Raw genomic sequence first — 18,247 nt, 5'->3', positions numbered from 1 at the left:
GCATGTTCCCCCTTGACATATGTCCCTCATGGCTGTTGAAGGTTGTTGGTGAGGTCTGGATCCCTCTCTGAGAGATGATTAATCTGTCACTAGTTTCAGGAGAAACTAGAAGTTTCAAACTTCTTTTCTGGAGAGACTGAATGAGGCTTTAGTCAGGCCTATGGTTGAGGTTCGGAAACAACATTAAAATATGCTGGCTTCTCTGCCCAAAATCCCCCCCTTCTTTTTCTTCTTGAGGAACTTTAATTAAATTTTAAATTTTAGGATCTATTATTTAAATTCCAACTATGTATATGTGTTTTTCAGTGACATAATCAGCCCTGAGACTTCTGAGAGGGGCAGAATATCTTTCCACTAGAATAATGTCTAAATGTGACGAATGCACCTGCTACCTTATTGGCCCTTGGGGATGTCAGTTGCCCCCCAGGTGATGAATCAGGCAGGTGATGCCCTGCCCCCAACTGTATCCACCTCTCTGATTGGCCCTTATGAAAGTGACTTGCCCCCTGTACTACCAATCAGATAGGGGATGCCCCATCCCTGACTGCCTCCCCTCCACCTTCCACTCACATGAAAAGAAGAAGGGTTGGTTCAGTAGCATGTGCGAAAAGGATCTACGAGTCTTAGTAGACCATACATTGAACATGAGTCAGCAGTGTGACTCGGTGGTTAAAAAGGCAAATGGGATTCTGGGCTGTATCAAACGGATACATAGGTAATGGTACCGCTGTACTCTGCTCTGGTTCGGTCTCATTTGGAGTACTGTGTCCAGTTTTTGGCACCCCAGTTGAAGAGGGATGTAGACAAACTGGAGCATGTCCAGAGGAGGGCAACAAAGATGGTGAGGGGTTTGGAGACCAAGACGTATGAAGAAAGGTTGGGGGAGCTTGGTCTGTTTAGCCTGGAGAGGAGGTGACTGAGAGGGGATAACCTTCTTCCAAGTATTTAAAAGGCTGCCATATAGAGGATGGAGCAGAATTGTTCTCTCTTGCCCCAGAGGAATGGACCAGAACCAATGGGATGAAATTAATTCAAAAGAAATTCTGTCTAAACATCCGGAAGAAGTTCCTGACAGTTAGAGCGGTTTTTCAGTGGAACAGGTGGGCGGGTGGGTTCTCCATCTTTTGGAAATTTTTAAACAGAGGCTGGATAGCCATCAGATGGAGAGGCTGATTCTGTGAATGCTCAAGGGGGTGTCAGGTTACATTGGATGAGCAATAAGGATGTGAGTGTCCTTCATAGTGCAGGGAGTTGGACTAGATGACCCATGAGATCCCTTCCAATTCTATTATTCTAAGATTCCTATATGCCGCTTTTCTCTATCTGAAGGAGTCTCAAAGTGGCTTACATTCACATTCCGTTTCCTCTCCCCACCACAGACCCCCTGTGAGGTAGCTGAGGCTGAGAGCCCTGATATTACTGCTAGGTCAGAACAGCTTTATTAGTAATGTGGTGAGCCCAAGGTCACCCAGCTGGTTGCATGTGGGGGAGTGTGGAATCAAACCCGGCTCACCAGATTAGAAATCCACACTCCTAACCACTATACAAAGCTGGCAGTCAGGTGATCCAGCCTCACAGAGTATCTGGGTGGGCGGCCCGGTCAGCAGTATAGGCTGGGCAGCAGGCCAGCTGGCCAGCCCCAAGGATTCCAGTGCCCCAGCAGTGGTCGCCCGGGTTGAGGGGGAAACCAGGGAGGCCCTGCCAATGGTCACCCATGTCCTGAGCAGGTCCACCATGGCCTCACCAGACATCAGCAGTGCTTGTATGGGGGTAGGCAGGGGGACCCCACCAATGCTCATCTCCACCCCAAGTATCCCCACCATGCCTCAGTGGCACCCCCATGGCTGAGGGGGAAGCCAGGGAGGCCCTGCCAACATTCACCCCCATCCCGAGTAGTCTTGCCACAACTTTGCCAGGCCTTGGCAGAACCTGCATGTGTCGGGGGGCTAGAACCCACTGTATTTTTCCCACAACAAGCTTTTTTACCTGTATAAAATAAAAACTATATGCTGTCAGTTGTGGACCCCGCCCCCCTTCCCCAAAATTCCATGCTGACAAAGTGATTCTGTGGCCTAATATTTTCCTTCCTATGAAAGGTAGTCTCCCAATTCCATTTAACTCAGGTTATCACTCTGCCTATTTTCATCCTATCTTCAGAACTTCTGCTTCAGAATAAACGTTTCATACACTTGATGTTAGGAAAATTGTATAAAAGTTTTCTTAAAAGTTTGGTAATTATTTATTTGTTTTAGTGGCTTCATTAAGGCAAATCAATTTCTGCTCTAGACTTTATCTAGATTGGTAGTGTCTGCTGAAAGTATAACCTACAACAAAGCAAATTTCACTGAAAACTCACTTCACCAGAGCCCAGGCATTTTCGGTGGCTTTTCTTGCAAAGATTTTGTTAGCTGACATCTGCAAAACAGCTAACTGACTGACTCCCTTGATGTTCACCAAGCTATTCCTTTTATGTAGAAATAAGGTGGCTCTGGGAAAAGCGGTTCTGCAATCAGTTTTTCACTGATCTGTCCTTGGGTAAATTGAAATGGGTAGCTGTGTTGGTCTGAAGTAGCACAATAAAATCAGAGTCCAGTAGCACCTTTAAGATCAACAAAGATTTATTCCTATTACCCAAGATTTACTCTTGGGTAAGTGAGCTCACTACTCTCCCATGTGGAACTGTACAGAAACCACAACAATGAAAACAGTGTTGAACTTACTGTTAACTGTTGTTCATTGAGTGGGCTTCTGTGCAGGCACACATTCCTTCCTCATTTCCATTCTGTGAACTATTCTATCGGATCTCTTGGTTACCCACAGTAGCAGAAAATTGAGAGAAGAGCACTCTCCCTGTCTCTGTCATGTGCTCAACTGGGTGGGAATTGCCAGCATGAGACCAGGGTGGATGCTCCTAGTCTTATAAAATCTTCTGGAAAGCTTTGGAAATTATCTTCCCATTGCACGCCTGTGATTGTGCAAACCCCTTATGTTCCTGCATAGAAGACCATTTGATGAACAAGTTACAGATAAGTGCAACACTGTTTTATTATATTATTTAAATAAACAGTATTATCGGTGTCATACTGTTATTAAAGCATCCTCCAAATTACTTGATTTGCTGTGTGAGCTGCTGTTCCATACAAAGACAAAATTCTGGCTTGAGTTTAAAGTTCTGCAGGTTGTGGTTCAGTCTCTGAGATAGTCAAATAAAAGACCTAAGGTGGTCATTGTTAGTGAAATAACTTTTTCTGCTTGAGACTTGAAAGAGATGCTGGCAGCACAGCAGGCAATACTGAGTGAAACGTACCTGTGGTGTGACTCAGCATAAGGCATTCAGCTATTCATAGGCTTTTACTTGACTTCTGTAATCAACATTTAATCTTGATAAGGCTGGTTAACTGTGAACTCCTGTTAGTGTTAACAGTAGGTAAGGTAATTGTCAGTGTAAGCTTTAGCTGTTTAAGGTCAGAAGGAACAAATGTGGAAAGAAATCCACCCCCCCCCCCCAGCAGAACATCCCATCCTGTTGAGAAGAAATTATGAAGATTAGGACATTGGCATGCATTGTGGGTTCCGTGGTCATTGTATACAATGAAAGAAGGTGCCATTTGGTCTGCTCAAAAGTAAAAGGAAACCTGATCCATTGTAATTTAAATCATACATATATTTGTTAATTCCCACTTACCCAGTTAACATTTGCAAACAACATTTGCAAACATCTTTCTGCTTTGCTTGTATTATTTATGCAGGCCAACCCTCTCATTGTGGTTTTTTAGTTTTGAATCTTCATTCCATTCAGATTTTGTTTTCATTTTGGCCATCAGTGATGTGTCTGATACCACATGTAACAATCTTTGGTTTCCTAATGATGGGTAATTAAGCTAGTTATTTATTTTTACATGGCTGTATTGAAAGCCTGATAAAGTACAAGAGACAACAGAACTCAAATGCACCATCTTCATAGCACAGTACAAATAGAATTGATTGTTCAATATTTGTCATACAGTGGATGGAGGAATATCTGTATCTGCTTTGTGTTTCTAGGCTATATTGGATGTTGTAGTGAACCTTCAGTTTAGCCTTATAGAAAAATTGTGGCAAACTTTCTGGCGCTATTCTCCCTCAACAACAACCGATGGCACTATTACTGAACCAAGGTTGGTTACTTTTTTTGACAGCTTGTTAATAATTTAGTAGCATTTTTCAAATAAAAGAGAAATGTAAATTTACCTTCAAACTAGACAGTTCTCTCTTTAATTACTAGATTATATTTCCATTTTATTATAATCATAGGATGTATTTATATGCATACCATTTTAATTTATGAGAGCAGGGCACAGTTGTTTTCTCATGAAATATTATCCAATCCAAAGACCATTCTTATCACTGCTGCATAAAATGGTGCTTTTTTGGCTAGAAATCTAGAGGCCATGATTCAGTCATTACAACACAAAGTGCCTCAGGGCAGTTGGGTGTGTTTCAGACATCTCTAATGTTTTATTTTAAAAAGCTTTAAAGTCCATTGTTCTTTTTTATCTTCATGTAAATGCATTTTCATTTATTCATTGAATACATTTGTTCACACCAGCAATCTGAGTGAAATAGAAAGTCGACTTCCAAAAGGAAAGCTGATTACTCTGTGCAAAAATGAGTCAATTCTGAAATGGATGTGTAACTGTGACCATGTGATGTACCAGGCTTTGGTGGAGATTCTCATTCCTGACGTCCTTAGACCTATTCCTAGTAAGTTGACTATAGAAGACGTCTTGTAAGGATTCTTTTTGTTGTTGTTGTTCTGGTGATCTTGTGCTTACAGAACCTCCCATGAAGCCCTTTAAGAGTGATTCTGAAGGCAGCTTGGGTGTGGTTCATTTTATTTAAAGCATAGAAAGGTACATCTCGCATTAATAAAAATTACACTTAAAGTGAGAACAACCTTATATATTTTTTAAAAATAGGTTTTAACATTCATATGGGATATACTTACTTATGGGATATTCCTTTAAATATTTCTTGTCTGTATTGTCAGCCTCCAAAATTCACTTGTGTTAACTTGTATATTCATGGCTTCAGCAAATGGAGGACCTAATACATAGTAGTGCATGTGCACTAGTAAAATGTTAGTGGTAATGTATCATAAATAAGTACCTTTTCAGTGGCCATAGTAATGCTGATCTAGTACACAATTCCATATTGCCTTTTAAGTATAGAGGAAAACATTTTAGGAGGTGTGTTTGAATCTACTCTAATGTCTTATAAGAAATTTATAACTTTGTAGGTTGAATGATTTATCAGACAGCTCTTTTATCAGAAATAGTCTCTAAACATTTTTTGTTTTGTTTTCTATTTTCTTTTAAAAAAATCAGCTGGGTATAAAATAATGTTCTCAGCATCTAACTAAAAAGATTATATCTTGGCCAGCTAGTCATTATCAAACTGTTCTACCTGAGGACAGAACTTTTGTTTCAAAGATAAAATTATTGTTTTCCAATGGAAAGCCAATTTACTGTGGAATCTAGCAAAACTGATTCCATTATAAACCATTATGTCTGTCCTTTACACTGTTATAAATACGCATAAATTTACTTTCCATTAACAATAATGGTTAATGGTTTCTGTGGTGGTGGGGGGAAACTATATAACTGCACAGGTGTCATATTTTTTCTGTGAACAATTATTTTGTAGTTAGATGAGAAACTCGTGCCTCAAAAGAAATGTATAGACACACTATTCTCTCTTAAGTCACTATAAATGTTACTATTACAGTTCTTACATACTGTTCAGACACACATCCAATTTTGCAAGAATATACTGCTGACCTTCACTTGTGAATGAAGAGCAACACTTCACTATTTATATTATTTTTGGCACAACACTAGATGATGATAGAACAACATCCGAATTTCAGACATCTTCTGGTGCATTTTTTGGAAATTTAAACTGTTGATGTACACTGATATATAAAGGTATACAGTACAGTGAAAACCACAAAGAAGTATTTGATTCAGATTCGTCTGTTAACACTTTCCATTTTTAAAAGTAGAGTTTATTGGTTTGAATGGAAAGTGAAGGATATTCATCCTTTTAAATTTAAAAATTCTGACTAAACATCCATCCATTTGTCTATCTCTATATCTCTATATTTGACCTAATGGCAAGGTAAAGAAAACAAATGGGAATTATTTCTGTATATAGAAACAAAAGCTAGAATGGGCAGGAAAGCATGGCCATTTGACTTTCTAGATGTTTTAGACCAGTGCTTCTCAACCTTCCTAATGCCGCGACCCTTTAATACAGTTCCTCATGTTGTGGTGACCCTCAACCATAAAATTATGCAAGTGTTCTTTCACAAAAATGAACCTGAAACTGACCAAAGGCGTGAAGATCAGGATTGTATATAAATTGTTTTTTTCCCCGGGGTTTCTCAGTTCAGTTCTGCTTCTTGTCCCACCATACCTATCTCACTGTTTTCCACTGCTCCAGACAGACGAATGCCCCAAAAGGCTGTTGTGTAGATATTATCCCCCCAGCCAAGCTGCTTGCCCTGCCGTGACCCTTGTGAAAGGGTCATTTGACCCAAAGGGGTCCTGACCCCCAGGTTGAGAACCACTGTTTTAGATGTTGTATGCCAGTTGGAAGGGATACTTGGGCCAAAAAGTTTGCCTACTATGAATCTAGATGTTACAGGATAATCTGTCAGTAGTATTTGTATTAGAGAAGCACATTACTAAAAACATTAAGCCAAACAAAAAACTGTCTTTAACTGTATCAGAAACAATAAACAAGCCACAGAAGCCAGGTCTGTGAGATTACAAGGGAGTGAAAAATAACTGAAGGAAAATATAAAAATTACAGAGAAGATAGATTTTTTACAACACAAGATTATGAAAAAATATCCAAACCTGAATCAGTGGGGACATGTAGGGGGGAATAAGCTGGAACTGAGTTGACAAGATGGTTCTATGATTTCCGTTGTTGGGTCTGGATAGAATACCCCAAGAGTTTAAGTGAGCCCAAATGTGCAATGATTCTAGCCGATTAACTACAATCACTAAAATTGGCCTCCTTTTCTAGGCACTGTAAGATAAGGATTGTAACACCAGTTTATTTTAAAAGAAAGGATTCAGGGGCAAGAAAATTACAGGCACATTGACCCAACTAATCCCAGGTAGTTTGGTGATCATTAATCCTAAATTATTAGATGTATAGAATAGAACAAGCACTATTGTTCAGAAAAAAGTCAAAATGGCTTTGTAACATCTTGCCACCCCAAGAGTTTAGAATGTTCTGGGTTAAAATATATTTTAGATAAGGGTGATGTAGTAGCTGAGTATGTATTTGGACTTCCAAAAGACACTTGACAAAATCACAGCATCCAAGTAAGCATTGCAGTCATGATATAAGATGACAGTTCCTTGTTGACAATTATCTTTTGGTAATCATTCACTTTAATTGTACTTTTGGGGGAGCTTGAGATAAGCAGTGAAGTACTTCTATTTGTAGATGACACTAAGTTATTCAGGAGAAGGGAAATCTAGGTGGCCTGCAAAGAGCTCCAAAAGGACTTTTCCAAATGAAGTATATGGAAATTTCTTGTCCTTTCTTTTACACCAGCTCTCCCCTGCATTTTAGGAGATTCCCCCCACCATAGTGCTAAACAGAATTGCCTACATAGCTATGGTGGCAACAGAATTGGTGAATTGTTAGATTTTAAAACGTGTTTTAAAGATGATTTTAATGTGGAGATACATTGTAAACTGCCCCAATCATGGTTGTGGGGAATAACAGTCTATACATTAAAAAAATACATAAATCATATGACAAATGAGATTCATTGTAAGCACAGTATTGCACACTGCACACATTAAATAGAACTTGAAGTTACAATGAGTATAGCAAAGAAAAAAAGAGTTTGTTCGCTTAACATGTTCCCTGTGGTGTAAGGGAACGTCATTATGTGCTTCTCGGAAAGCATGTACCCTCATCATAGAAAACTCGGGATCATTAGACTTTTGGGGACTCCAGGGGGAGGTTTGCTTTGCTTACCAATCCCCAGACATCTCCTGAAAAAGCCCCTACTTGAAAAAACTGCACATATTAAACAAATAATCCAACAGCCTTAAGTGGCCCAGTGAACCACGTTTAATGAGAAAGACATCTCACTGGAACCTAATTATAAATCTGTTAACATCTGTGCGGACCATTTCTGTGGAAGCCACTCCAAGGTTATCAGACTGACTACCTTTCCTCAAAATATTTAAGTCCTAAAAATAAGAATGGACAAGAGTACTCCACCTCTATACCAATAAGAATGGAAATTCACAGTAAGTTAATATATTTTCCTTTCTCTGGTGTAATGGCAATCTGTACTCCTGGGACAAAATTGTTAATCCCAGGGTGAGACTAAATGTCACTTGAGCTGCTGCTTCCAGTTGGGACAGCTTTCTTCCATGAAACAGCATCTACCAGAGAAAGGAAAGCGTATTAACTTACTGTGAATTTCTACCAAGATGCCAAAAGAAAACATGATGTGAGTGGCCAGCATGCAGATTACCAAAGAAGGGATTATACATGTTGCTGAGGAAACCATTTTCTAAGAAAAGATGCAGCCATTTTCTGTGGGGTTGCTAAGTCCCTGAATTAGTATGGCACATCTATATCTTCTATATCTATATTATTCATAATCTAATGATCTTAACAGATAGGACAACTCTCATGTAATTAGAAAGAACTTTTAGATGAAGCAAGTGGTGACTCAGACCTTGCAAATTTCCACATGCAAAGGACAAGACTCAGACTTCTTAATTCCTAAGGAGTGCCAATATTTTCAAGTGTATGAAACAAGACTAAAGAATGAGGTAAGTTTGATCTAGACAAAAAAAGAGAGAGAGAGAGAGAGAGAGGTATTTTTCAGGTTCAGGTATATAACCTGAAAAATCTATATTTCCCAATATTCCTGAATCCCTATACTGGTATGGTATTGGGATTAAGGAAATATTTGGAAGTGCTTTTTTTTTTTTTTTTTACTCTGAGGCATTTAAAAGGACTAAGATGATGTTAAATGCCTTGGAGTCAGTGTTCACTCAAAGCCACACCACAACTTGGTGTGAACTGACTTTGAGGCAATTAAAAGGACTAATCCCTTTAAATGCCTCAGAGTCGATTCACTCCAAGCCTGGTGATTTGCTGGCTTAGAGTGGAGAAGACATTTTTCCGATCCCAGATGAGTCAAGCTGCCACAGTGCTGTCAGCTCCCACAGCTCTGGCCAATCCTGGGCTGGCTCTTTTACTTGCCGCTCAATAAACAGGTTTTGAAGTTTTCTGCTACCCAGGGGTTCTGTAAAACTTGAGTCATCAGAAACTGGCAGACTTATCATGGGGCTGGGAGGTGTTCCCACACCACCTGGCCCTGAAGGTTTCTGCTGCCTGGAAGTTCTTTAAATCCTTGGGCAGCAGAAGCTGTCTGTGGGCTCTGCAAGTGGTGGGAAAGCATCTCCCCACCCTTTGCAGACCTAAATGGGACAGCTTCTGTTGGAGAGGAGTTTCTCTCTCACACACAGCAGAAGCTGTCTGCAGGCTCTGCAATGGACTAGGAAGAATTTCCCAGCATCTGGCAGATCCTAGCCTGTAATACTGGTAGGGTATTTTTTCAAGCTGAATGCATACCCCTAGTTTCATCAATCCCATGAAATAGGCTAGATGCGAGTCATCCAAAATGACTTCATAAGAACCCTAACAGCCACATTTTGAACCTATTTATAGCCTGCCACTCCCAGACCAAGCTGGCTTGTGGTGGGTAGCATAGTAAAAGCTCCACAATAATACCCCAATAAAATAAAGTAAGAAGATGTGCCTCAGGAAACAGATGATAGAGAAGAAGACAGATGTTCTTGTCAATTTGGAAGGGGCCCTTGATCTAAATTGCCCTGGTTTCAACCAAAGACTTTATGGAAGAGCTCCATCTTGCAGGCCCTGCAGAACTCAGAAAGCTCCAACAGGGCCCTCAGCTCCAGCAGGTCCCTCAGCAGGATGAAGTAGACTGCTCAACAGCCACAGTCACCAGTTTGCTCGATACTTTGCAGAAAAAAATCTTCTACAACTATATTGACTTAGACTGTACATTAGTAGTGATAGGATCAGATGATGCCAGAATGGTGGTTTATTCAGCTGTATAGAATGCCTTTCAGTTTATTCAGTTAAAAGATATGAACACAATTTGTGGAAGTCTACAACCTACTTACTGCTTGTATAACCTTTGTATCTCCTGGTTGCTTAAACCTGCCAAGGTGGTAGTGGCATACCGGGAATTGGAAACACTAAATGCCTTGGGGGGTGAGGGTTACCCCTGCCTTGAAACATGTGTTAGTGTACTTACTCCTAAAGAAATCTACTCTGGAATAAGGAGACCTAAATTACTACCATCCAATACAAAGGTGATGGAACAAGTGGTAGCTGAACAACTCAATGGATTCTTGGACAAAATTGCTTGTTGGGCCCCATGTGTGTGGGATTTTAAAATTATAAATGTCTTAGTGTTCTGCAAGCAAAATTGGAAATTACCCAATTTTTGTCCACAACAATTGGGGGGGGGGGTAGGGGAGGTTCTTCCTGAAGCCATTGCAGTCAATGAAAATGTTTTAGTAAATTTTTACAGTGTTTTATGTGCATTTGGTAACTTTGACCACATAATGCATTCAGAAACTAAATCAGAATAATGGCAGGAAGCATGATCACTCAGAATGACCATCCTGTCAAAACCAATCAGGTTATCAATCAGGTTTGGTTACATAATAACATTACAAAGACACATTAGAGTGAGAGTAATGGTCATCATTTCACAGGCACCTCCAAATAGTTGCCAAAATGGATATGTTCCAGAGCTGCCTGGGAAATTTTCCCTTAGTGTCCTTGCACATTCAGCTTAACACTAACACAATTTTGTCCTTTCAAAAACAACTTGAGGATTAGGCTCATCAGAAGGCCACCTTGGAGAATTTCATATCCCTAGAATCTATTACATTGTTTACCCCAGTAGAGCAGATCCTACCTCAGTGCAGTCAAAGGGTTCTAACTTTTCTTAGTCTCTCTCAACTGTTATACTGCTTAAATCTGTTTAAACTACTCAAGGACCTTTGAGATATGCTGTTGATTTGTGTAGAATTTGACACTGCCACTTACTTGGATGCCTTTTTACTGGATTTTCCTTCCTTTATGCAGACAGGAGAGGAGGCATGGGCCACTACTCTTGCTAGTGATTTAAACAGGTGGTTAATTTTTTTGTTAATTCTGTCTGCAAACCGCATTTTCTGATTTCAAGATGGATTGTAGTGGAAAAATCAATGAATTCACTTTCCTTTTAGTCCCGTGTTACTAGCCATTCGATAAAGGGTAAGAATCTGAAGTTTAACCCCAACCAAAAATTGGCCCATGAAGAATTTCTGTTATCAGCTGAGCTTGTTAAAAAAATTGCCCCTCCTGCTCTTCGACCTGATTAAGTACATGCAGTATGTGGCAGTTGTGATTATGGGTTCTTTCAAGTGGTTTAGATCTACCTATGTGCCATGTTCATAGATCACACAAGTGGCATAGTTGAAGAACATTTAAAAATTGTCATGTTTAAAATACGACAATTCTGAAGACAAGGGCAATGATGCTGACAATTTTTCCCTGTGCTGTGGAAAGTATGCTGTTAGAGTAGGTCCTGCTAATAGAACTGCTGCGGCATACGTATCTGCTACTAGCAACCTGCATGTGCCATATTAAATCAAAGGCAGCTCAAGTAATTTTTTTGCTTTGTCATGTCACTTTTATTCTTCTGCGCTCCACGAATGCTTTCTGTTCTGATTCTCCCCTAGTTTCAAGTACAGTAATCTTCCCAGTGTCAAAAGTATTTCTAAGCATGCAGTTGTAGAGCTTTTTAAATCACAAAACACATAGATTTTGATCTAGAGTTTCCATTCTTCCAGTGAAGACTTTCTTCAGTGGGAGAGGGTACAAGGAATAGGAAGAGGGAGATAAAAGGGACAAAACTAGTGTTTCCAAGCTGTATTTAAACAGTTCTTGTGAATTCCTGAGAAAGGGCAACAAGACAGGAATAAGTAGAAGTATGAAATAGAAGTAGTAATCCTAGGTTTAGCTAAGAGAGGAAGTATTTGTACAAAATAATAGTAGAAGAGGGATAACTAATGAGGGGTGGGGAGGTAAGAGGAGCCAAAAGGATTTGAAAGCAAAACATTAAAAATTGAAACTGAAAGGCAACAGTAGCCAGTCAACAGAGTGTTACAGAGGAGAAATGTGAATAAAATGAGATATTGAGAAAACCAAGAAAACAAAGAAGTTGAAAATGAAAAAAAGGATGAAACAAAGAATATATTTATGATTATGTAGGAAAAGGATGAGTAAATAAACTAGGGCCTTTGGCTAGGAGACAAAAAGGTTGGTTATTTATGTACTTGCTTAATTTATAGTCTACATTTCTCACTGAGACTCAAGGCAGATGGTTAACACAAATGCCAGGAAAATTGAATATTTTTACAGTCTTGAATTAGGTTGAAATATTGACTATTTGGTACGAATCTAGATTCATTCATTAGTTTGAAACAATATTGTTAAATAATTTATTTTGATTGATTTAAAATGTAAAAAAATCTTTAGAAACCTGCAAAATAATTTTATGCCAATTTGATATTTTAATCATTTGGTTCTGTGTTATTGTGGGAGGAAAAAAAACATTATTTGCAAGTGCTAAACTGTAGAAATATGGTTTCTGATTCTCCCCTCCCCCGCCATCTCTTCCTACCACCTGCCCCTAGGATACTTTGAAAACAGATTAGAGCTTTCTGTTCAATATTATGTAACATTGTTTTTGCTGAGAAACTACACTACTCCTTAAATGTAATTTCTTGTCTTTTGCAAGCATGAGTAGCATAACATCCATATTTGTGACTTTAGCTGGTCTTAACGCAAGATTCCTCTATTATTGCCATTTGTTCCAGTGTGATTTAATGTGACCATGGACACAATCTCCAAAGCAAATAGTTTGTAACCATACTATTAGGAAGAAGGAAATTAATAGAATAAGTTAATTCATAGTTATAGATATTTGCAAAAATGGGGGTTAGGCTAGCATCCATCACTCCCATTAAGACAATGTTGTAAAACATTCATTAAAGTTCAAATGCCTTTGTTGAATATACAATTAGAGTATGGTTATTGTTTTTATTTGGGCATTGAAGACTGCATGCTGCTGACTGGGTGAGGTTTAGTTATGCTAGTGTTCATATGTTGAAGCGTACACATTCAAGGATTTTAAATATAATTGGAGAAAGGGGTATTTGAATTTTAACATTACATTTTAGGCAAATCTAAGCATATAAAGAGAACTATATTAGTTTCTCTTCTTCATAGACCCTATTTTACAGAATTATATGACATGATTCATATCCCAGCAGGACATGCTGACTAGAGTGTGTATTTGTGTTTACCCAAGCTGAAAATCTACCTGAAAATACCTTACCAGTATCTTCAGTAGATTTCAGCATCCCAAATATATCTGGGTTTTCTTAGGAATACCCAAAAAAAATCCTCAAAAAATCCTGGATATATTCTAGAATGACTAGAGACATCCTAAAACAGCAGAGAAACAGGAGCCCATCACTACTGGCTCTCAGCTGTTTGTCAGGCTTCTACTGCAGTCCCTTTAAAGAAGACAACCTGAGGATCAACTGTTCCACTGGGGAGCAAACTGTTCCTGTCAGCTCAGCTTGGGGCTGGCTTCTCATGCAGCCCAGTGTAAACCAGGCTGCAGAAGACGCAACCCCCAGAATCCGCTATGCTGCCGGAACAGATAGCTCCTTGCAGGCTGAGCTTTCCTGAAGCCCAGTTTAAACTGGACTGCAGGAGAAATGAATGCTGTCATGATCTTCTGTGCTGCCAGGAGCAATGTGTTCCTTGTGGAACTGCAGCTCCTAGGGATCACTTCTCCTGCAGCCTAGTTTAAACGGGACTTCAAGAGAAGTGGCCCCAGCTAGGATAAACTGGGGCCTTAGGCCTTAATGTTGTTCCATGCGAGCCCGGGATTGGTTTGCTTTTTTTTAACTAGTATTTTTCAGTTTGGATCTATTAGACCTAGAAAAAAATGTGATTTAAAAAAATCCCAGATCTGAATACCATTCCAGTATTGGAACCTGAGATTTTTTTCAGAAATACTGGGTTTTTTTCTGGTCCAGCAGACCTGGGGGGATCAGTTAAAAAATACTGCACATCCTGAATGCTGACTTGGGTTTTTCAAAGAGCAATCATTTCCAAACTAACAGAAAATCATGTTTATCCCTCAGGGGTGTTTCTTAAGCAGTTTCTGATATACTGTAGGTATATGTGTGTATTTTGAGACATGTGGTCTACTCTTCAAAGAAAAATGGTTAGAAGTCTGATTGGATATGTGTAAACCATTTAATGTATTTAAAGTGGTTTGCTTGTGTTCCATATAAAGAGTCCTGGCATACCAGCTTTGAAAACTTAATATTTTATGTATTTGAAAATATGAATGAAGTATTTCAAGTATGGATATAAGCTTATAAAGAGCAAAGACTGATTTTTAGTTATTCAGGCTATTACTGAAGTTCTAGAACAGCCTTTCTCAACTTTTTTTACCATTGAGAAACCCCTGAAACATTTTTCAGTCTTTGAGAAACCCTAGAAGTGACACAGTCATGCAGAATGTGGTTGGGAAGCATAGCTGTGTACATGCCCACCTTGGGCCCCTCCCATTCCCACCCCCTCATTGGTCATTTGGGGGGCAGGTCAACATGACCACATATGGTCATTGGGAGGGGGCAAGTCAACATGACCTGATAAATGTTTAACACTTAAAAATTAAATTTAAAGAAGCTAAATGTCACCAATTCAGGAAACCCTTCCAGGGCTGTCAAGAAACCTCAGGGTTTCATGAATCCCTGATTAAGAAAGCCTGTTCTAGAACAAAGATAGGCAAAGAGAGACTGCACTGAGAAAGTAGGGAGCATTAAGTGTAAAAGTAATAATCAGCGTGGACCTTGAAATAATCATGCATAGTACCGGTCAGTATCAAAATCCTTGATAGAAATCCTGGATCAAATTAAATCAGATATGAAGTCAGTATTTATACCAGTACATATCAAAATATTCCATCGTAGATAATAGCTAATCACATACTACATTACAACTCCACAGCAGGAGCAAGTTCTTTGCCTTTATCTAATAGTACACTTACTCTGGATTGATATTGTCATGAGTACTCCTTTACCTGCTCTGAAACTGCAATATAATATAAGACCTAGTTGTCACTTCAGTAGTGATCCTGTGTCTAGGCTCTGCCACTTCAGACTGCAGGTTGAGATCACATAATTGAATGCTTCTCAAACAAAAAAAAACCTATCTGAAGCCTGTAGTGATTTATCGCAAACACAGGTTTACCACTTCAGTGAAAACTTACGTTTAAAACTATATCATGCTTACCAGACTGATAGTGATACCGTTCAACTTTAAATTCTATATCATATTTCTATTGGTTCTAAAATGATTACAACCATACATCAGCATTTGTTCAATTGTGGTAATTATACTTCTACTAGCAGAAACTGCCTCCCTCTACTATGTAGTTGTAATATTCAAGGACAGGAATCTTTCAATACACACATGCCTTGATTTTTTTCATTTGTTTTATATTCTTTCATGCATAGGTGCCTTGACCCAAGCCATTCGCAATTTTGCAAAAAGCCTTGAAGGTTGGCTTTCCAATGCCATGAACAATATTCCACAGAGAATGATTCAAACCAAGGTAAACTGAAGAGTTATTCTTACCTTCTGTGTCATTGGGAACAAAAAGGGCATTATGAAACACTAGTAAAACATTATTGTTAATTCCTCCGTTAGAGAGAAACAATTTTAAAAGCACCCACGTTTTAAAAAGTAGAATGTGGTCTTTTTAAATGTAATACAAATACGTATTAAATGTTTTCTGGTAGTCTGTGATGTCTTTAATATTTCCACAAACCTCAGACTCCTCTACTGATGTCTTAAAACTCAGTTTAAGGAACACTTTGCATCAGGGATCCCCAACCTTCTGCTACATGGAGGCCACATTAAAGTACCCAATGCCCAAAGAGGGCCTCATCTTAAACCAAAATGTAACAAAATTACTAATCTACCTAGTGAAGAAATGTTAACTTGAACACAATGTAATTTGGAAAAAGATTTTACTTTGGAATCTTTTCATCTAGCTACACATGTTTACCTAGTAAGTGTTATTTTTATGGCTGTTTGCTGTTAGCCAAATCATTAATATCCAAATCAAGGTTTGTGATAAACACCCTTAAAATGTCATGTACATGTTTATCTGTAAGTGTTCACCTACACTTGGATTTCAGAGTTTTGATGTTGGAAAAGTTTGTTCACAGATGTATGTGATATTAAAGACTGAACATGCCTACAGCAAATTTCCTTAGGTTGATAACTATATCACATAGACCAGAATTTTCTTTATAAATATCTCTGAGATTATAATTGGCTATTTTCTTTGTAAATATTTCTGAGATGATTACTGGCTTGCAAATCAATTAGCCCCATCTGAAAAAAGTTACTTGCATCTTCTCGCGCTCCTTCAAATGGATTAAGAAATATTCTTATTTTCTTTCCCATGATTATGACAATCAATGAATCTGTTCTGTAATTCCTCCCAATAGGTTCAGTGCTTTGATGTGTCTTTCAGCATTGAATTGTAAATTCCTGGCCTTCTCAAATTTTAGTCCATTGCAGCATGAGAAGTTTGGAAAAGTCACCTTCACTAACTTGCTTCACAAAAACGTTAGTTTTGCCTTTAAAAGCTTTCTATTCAGAATACATGTCATGCACAAGCTTTCCTTTTCACTTCAACCTTTTATTTAGTGTGTTCAGATCAGTTAAGAAAGCCAAACAAATATCCATTTAGGGTCAGAAAGTACTTCTTAGCCTTTTCCTTTCTCCTTGAGAAAGACACCTTTAACATGAGAACTAAATTTTTTTTGAAGATGTTGCCTCTGTTAAGACACCTGACTTCTATGTACCATACCATACCTTACAATATTCTGCATCTATCTCTAAGAGAAAAATTTGAAGCTGACAGTAAGGCCATGATGCCTCATGTAATTAATTTTGGATAGAACAATACACATCACACTTCCTCTTATTACACGTGGCTTGTGATGGATGATGCAGGCATATTGCATGGGAAATGTACCATTTAATTTCATTATCTCTTCATTGATTCTTGCTATACCAGTTTTACTTTCCACCATATTTTTTGTGATGCCTGTTGTGATGCTTTTCAATTTATCCCAACTCAGACCAAGGTTTTCTACTGATTTACACATGTTCAAGAATATATTTTCTGCAGTTGCAGTTCCTTTCAAATTCTGCAGTGCACACAACACTTCTGAAACTCTGAAGCTGAAATCTATTAACTAGATAAAAATTGAACAGTGGCTGTATTGTCATTGTTCTCATCTAATGCAAAAGGGGAAAAAATTAAAACTTTTTGCCTTGACCATCAGTGACATATGAAATTCTTCTCTTAGTTCTCCAACATGCCTGGTGACTGTAGATGTAGCTAAACTGACACAACTAACACAAGATGCCTTGTTAGGGTACATTTCCTTTGTTACTTTAACCATGCACTTGTTAAGAAATCCACCATCGGTGAATAGTTTACCACTATAAAACTGATTACGCATGGCAATGGCCATGCTGGGCTGCTGCTGAAGTGTTGCAGCAGAGCAACATGCCCCACCATTTACGGAGGATCCCCAAGAGACGCTGGAAAGCAGTGCAAGTTGACATGCTGCTTTCTGCATCCCCACAGGGGACACATTTCGGCAACAGACCAAAATGCACCCCCCTGGGGGATGCATCACAGATTCCGCTGCAGGGTTTGGTCTGGGGGTATTCCCAGTGTACAGGATGGTGGGATAGTGGGAGACTACAATCCCACATGCACAATAGCACACACTACCCCACTTGACCTTGCGGTGCCATGCAACGCCGCAGAGTCAAGTGGGGCTGATCTGGTCCACCTCTGGCTACCTTGGCACAGGTGCACAGGCCTGCCCTGACCTAGGTTCTGACTGTGGCTGCGACAACGAAGGCAACAAAGGGAAAACAGAAGAATCCACGTTCCCTTGCCATGGACCATCTGAAGCACTGATTCAGACCTGGGCCAAGATGGCAGAGACAT

At 39.1% G+C, this 18,247-nt stretch overlaps 1 protein-coding gene across 11 annotated transcripts in view; it reads left to right on the top strand.

The window, feature by feature from the left end:
• Window positions 1–18,247, top strand: part of RFX3 (regulatory factor X3) — a 214,897-nt gene that overhangs the window by 177,156 nt on the left and 19,494 nt on the right. For all 11 annotated transcript variants that reach the window (XM_077344913.1, XM_077344912.1, XM_077344914.1 and 8 more), the window contains 3 exons: window positions 4,045–4,157; window positions 4,589–4,743; window positions 15,720–15,817. In XM_077344913.1, coding sequence (XP_077201028.1) covers window positions 4,045–4,157; window positions 4,589–4,743; window positions 15,720–15,817 — 366 coding nt within the window. The remainder of the gene's footprint in view (window positions 1–4,044; window positions 4,158–4,588; window positions 4,744–15,719; window positions 15,818–18,247) is intronic.

This window comes from Paroedura picta, chromosome 7 (assembly GCF_049243985.1).
Source record: "Paroedura picta isolate Pp20150507F chromosome 7, Ppicta_v3.0, whole genome shotgun sequence".
Taxonomy (NCBI): domain Eukaryota; kingdom Metazoa; phylum Chordata; class Lepidosauria; order Squamata; family Gekkonidae; genus Paroedura; species Paroedura picta.
Note: the sequence above shows the minus strand (reverse complement) of the source record. Positions and strands in the feature narration are given on the sequence as shown.